This window comes from Hypanus sabinus, chromosome 8, assembly GCF_030144855.1.
Source record: "Hypanus sabinus isolate sHypSab1 chromosome 8, sHypSab1.hap1, whole genome shotgun sequence".
Lineage (NCBI taxonomy): Eukaryota > Metazoa > Chordata > Chondrichthyes > Myliobatiformes > Dasyatidae > Hypanus > Hypanus sabinus.
The window spans coordinates 148,369,529-148,374,127 of record NC_082713.1 but is presented as its reverse complement, the minus strand read 5'-3'; the positions used below and the strand labels follow the sequence as shown (position 1 = coordinate 148,374,127).

The window sequence follows — 4,599 nt, the reverse complement described above, 5'->3', positions numbered from 1 at the left end:
AAATTTGGCCAAAAAGTCATCAATTCCATCAAAAATCATCTCATGTAACATGAAAAGAAAAAGTCCTAATACTGAACCCTGTGGAACACCACTAGACACTGGCAGCCAACCAGAATAGGTCCCCTTTATTCCAACTCCTTACCTTCTGACAATCTGACAATCTTCTATCCATGTGCGTATCTTTCCTGTAATTCTATCGGCTCTTGTTAACAGCCTTATCAAAGGCCTACTGAAAATCCAAGTAAATAGCATCTACTGGCTCTCCTTTGTCTATCCTGCCTGTTATTTCCCAAAATAATTTCAACAGAATCGTCGGACAAGGTTTTCCCTTAAGGAAACCACGCTGTTTTTGTTCTTGTGCCTCCAAGTACCCCAGAACTTCATCCTTAATAATGGACTCCACCATCTTCCCAACCACTGAAGTCAAGTTAACTGGCCTATAATTTCCTTTCTGCTGCCTTCCTCCCTTCTTGAAGAGTGGAGTGACATTTGCAATTTTTCAGTCCTCTGGAATAATTCCAGAATCTAGTGATTCTTGAAAGATCATTACGAATGCTTCCACAATCTCTTCAGCTACTTCTTTCAGAAGCCTGGGATGTAGTCCATCTGGTCCAGTTGACTTAATTACCTTCAGACCTTTCGGATTTCCAAGCACCTTCTCCTTAGTAATAGCAACTACACTCACTTCTGACTCCTGACACTCTCGAATTTCTGGCATACTGCTAGTGCCTTCCATAGTGAAGACTGATGCAAAATACTTATTGATTTCATCTGTCATTTTTTGTCCCCTGTTACTACCACTTCAGTGTCATTTTCCAGAGGTCCAATATCCACTCTTGCCTCTCTCTTACTCTTTATTGATCTGAAAAAGAAACTTTTGGTATCCTCTTTGATATTAATTTTTTTTAGTTGCATTCAATTGGTTTTTTAAAGCTTCCGAATCCTTTAATGCCTCACTAATTTTGGCTATTTTATACACCCTCTCTTCTACTTTTATGCTGTCTTTGACTTCCCTTGTCAGCCATAGTTGCCTCATTCTCCTTTTAGAATACTTCATCTTTGGGATATATCTATTCTGCGCCTTCCAAATTGCCCCCAGAAACTCCAGCCATTGCTGCGCTGCCATCATCTTTGCCAGTGTCCCATTCCAATCAACTTTGGCTAGCTCCTCACTCATGCCTCTGTAATTCCCTTTACTTTAATACTAATACAGTAATCTGACTTTATCTTCTTCCTTTCAAACTGCAGGGTAAATTCTATCATATTATTCATATTATTATCGCTGCTTCCTAAGGCTTCCTTTATCTTAAGCTCCCTAATAAAATCAGGTCCATCACACAACACCCAATCCAGAATTGTTTTTCTCCTAGTGAGCTCACCCACAAGCTGCTCCAAAAAACATTTCATAGGCATTCTTCAAATTCCCTCTCTTGGGATCCAGCACCAACTTGATATTCCCAATCTATCTGCAATATGACATTAATTTTCTTTTTTTTTTGTTTGAAATCTATATCCCACATCCTGGCAACTGTTCGGGAACCTGTATATAACTCGCATTAGGGCCTTTTACCCTTGCAGTTCCTTAACTCTACCCACAAAGATTCTACATCTTCCATTGCTATGTCACCTCTTTCTAAAGATTTGATTTGATCTTTTTATCAACAGAGCCACCCCACCATCTCCCCCCCCCCCACCTACCTGCCTGTCCTTTAAATATAATGTGTACCCTTGAATGTTAAGCTTCCAACTGCGATCTTATTTCAGCCATAACTCTGTGATGCCCACAGCATCATACCTGCCGGTCTCTAACTGTGCTACAAGATCATCCATCTTATTCTATATACTGCATACATTCAAATATAACACTTTTGGTCCTGTGTTCATCACCTTTTCAATTTTGCTTCCATGTTACATTTCAACTCAGTCCACTGACTGTAATTTAGCCTTATTATCTGCCTGTACATCCTCATAATCTCACTGCATGCTGCATTGACTTGTATGCCAAATGCCTCATCTTCAGCCCTATCACTCTGGTTCCCATCCTGCTGCCAAATTAGTTTAAATTCTGCCCAAGAGCTCCAGCAAACCTGCCCACAAGGATATTGTTCTCATCAGGTTCAGGCATAACCCGTCCTTTTTGTACAGGTCATACAAAAGAGGTAAAAGAATCCCAATGATCCAGATATCTGCCCTCTGCACCAGTTCCTCAGCCATTCATTCATTTGTACTATCATCCTATTCCTACCCTGACTTCCCTTTGACTTCCCTTGTCAGCCATAGTTGCCTCATTCTCCTTTTAGAATACTTCACATGGTATGGGAACAATCCAGAGATTACTACCTTGGAGGTCCTGTTCTTCAGCCTCTTCCCCAATTTCATATACTCAGAGTGCAGGACCTCTTCCACAACCCACCTCCATTTCTATCTATGTCATTGCTGCCGATGTGCATTATGACCTCCGGCTATTCACCCTCCCTCTGAGAATCTTCTGCAGCCAGGATATTTACAAGGATTTTGCCTGGTCTTGGGGACCTGAATTACAGGGAAAGGTTGAGTAGGTTAGGACTTTATTCCCTGTAGTGCAGGAGAATGAGAGGAGATCACATAGAAGTATGGAAAGTTATGAGGTGTATCGTTAGAGTGAATGAATGCAGGCTTTCTTCACTCAGAATGGGTGAGACAGAAGTACAAGTCATAGGTTTAGGGTGAAAGGTGAAATATTTAAAGGGAATACGAAGGGATTTTCTACACTCAGAGGGTGCTCTATCTGTGGAATGAGATGCCACCAGAAGTGACAGGTGCAGGTGAATGATGAAATATTGAAGGGGAACTTAAGAGGCAACTTCTTGACTCAGCGGGTGCTGAGAGTGGGAAATGAGCTGCTAGTGAATGCAGGTTGGATGCAACACTTAAGAGAATTTTGGATAAGTACATGGATGGGAGGGATTTGAAGGGATATGGTCTTGGTTCAGTTAGATGGGACTAGACAGAAGGTCGGGATTGCATGCACTGGATGGGTCAAAGGCCCTCTTTCTGTGCTTTAGTGCTCAATGACTTGATGAAAACTACCCCAAAAATTTATTACAGAGCAAAGTAAACACCTATTACAAAAATTACTGTTAAAATTAGCAGGAAACTCAATGTTTTTGTCTCCATCATTTATGCGTCAGTAATATGTTGAATTAATATGCTGAGAAGGAGTTGATATACAGTTACTATTATTTAGAAATTCTTTGTCCAAAAGACAATGATTTAGAAATCACTTTAGAAATCCATTGTCCAAAAGACATCAAATGTAAAGCAGAGGTACTCAAATAAATTGTATCCTAATTTGTATTTCTTTTTGTCACCAGATAAAACTTGAAAATGGTATTCGCTGGAAGAAATCTTAATATGACATCCTCGAACACAATACCAACAGCTAAAACTTTGTGCAATTTCAGTGAGATATTAAACATATCATCTGGAGGTAGTGGAGAACAACTGAATGGACAGGACCAGAGGGAAATGAATAACACCGCATCTCAGGAATTTTCGACAGGGGAAATTGTCGCTGTCAGCTTTGTTTTTGGCGTGATCTGGCTCATTGCATTGTTTGGGAACTCACTTGTCTGCCTTGTGATCCACCGGAGTCGAAGGACACAATCAACAACTAATTATTTTGTGGTGTCTATGGCTTCAGCAGATTTGCTCATCAGTGTGGCCAGCACTCCCTTCGTCCTTTTGCACTTTACAACGGGGAGATGGTTGTTAGGAGATGCCATGTGCAAGTTGGTTAGGTACATCCAGTATCTCACTCCTGGAGTGCAGATTTATGTCCTTCTTTCCATCTGCGTGGATAGGTTTTATACTATTGTGTATCCTTTAAGTTTCAAAGTGTCTAGGGAGAAGGCCAAGAAAATGATTGCAGCATCCTGGATTTTTGATGCTGCATTTGTATCTCCAACTTTGTTTTTCTATGGCACAGAAGGAGGTACCTGTAATTTGTTCCTACCCCAATCCTGGAGTGGTATCATCTACGGTACTGTTCACTTTTTACTGGGATTTCTAGTTCCATCTGTCCTCATCATACTATTTTACCAAAAAGTCATAAAGTATATTTGGAGAATAGGTACAGATGGCAGGACTGTGAGAAGAACTATGAATATCGTACCAAGAACAAAGGTTAAAACAATCAAGATGTTTTTGATGTTAAACTGTATGTTCTTATTGTCTTGGTTTCCTTTTTATGTGGTTCAAATCTGGCAACCAGATCAGCTGGATTACACAGGATGTTCAGCAGTCTTTCTATCCATCGCACTGGTGTCTTTTAGCTCTTCAGCATCTAAACCCAGCCTCTACTCAATTTTCAATGCAAACTTCAGGCGAGGTATGAAGGAGACGTTCTGCATGTCGTCAATGAAATGTTACCGTAGCAATGCATACACCATCACTACCAGCTCCAGGATGGCAAAAAAGAATTATGTTGGCATCACTGACATTCCTGCACCCACCAAAACCATTACTAAAGATACAATATATGAAACATTTGACAGGCAAGCAAGAGAGAAAAAACTTGCATGGCCTATAAATTCAAATCCTCCAAATACATTTGTATAA

General features: G+C 40.4%; 1 protein-coding gene across 1 annotated transcript; it reads left to right on the top strand.

Moving 5' to 3' along the window:
- The first annotated feature begins 3,366 nt into the window (after positions 1 to 3,366).
- On the top strand, positions 3,367 to 4,599 carry gpr19 (G protein-coupled receptor 19). The gene has a single exon (XM_059976453.1). It carries the CDS (start codon positions 3,367 to 3,369, stop codon positions 4,597 to 4,599), a length of 1,233 nt encoding a protein of 410 aa, XP_059832436.1.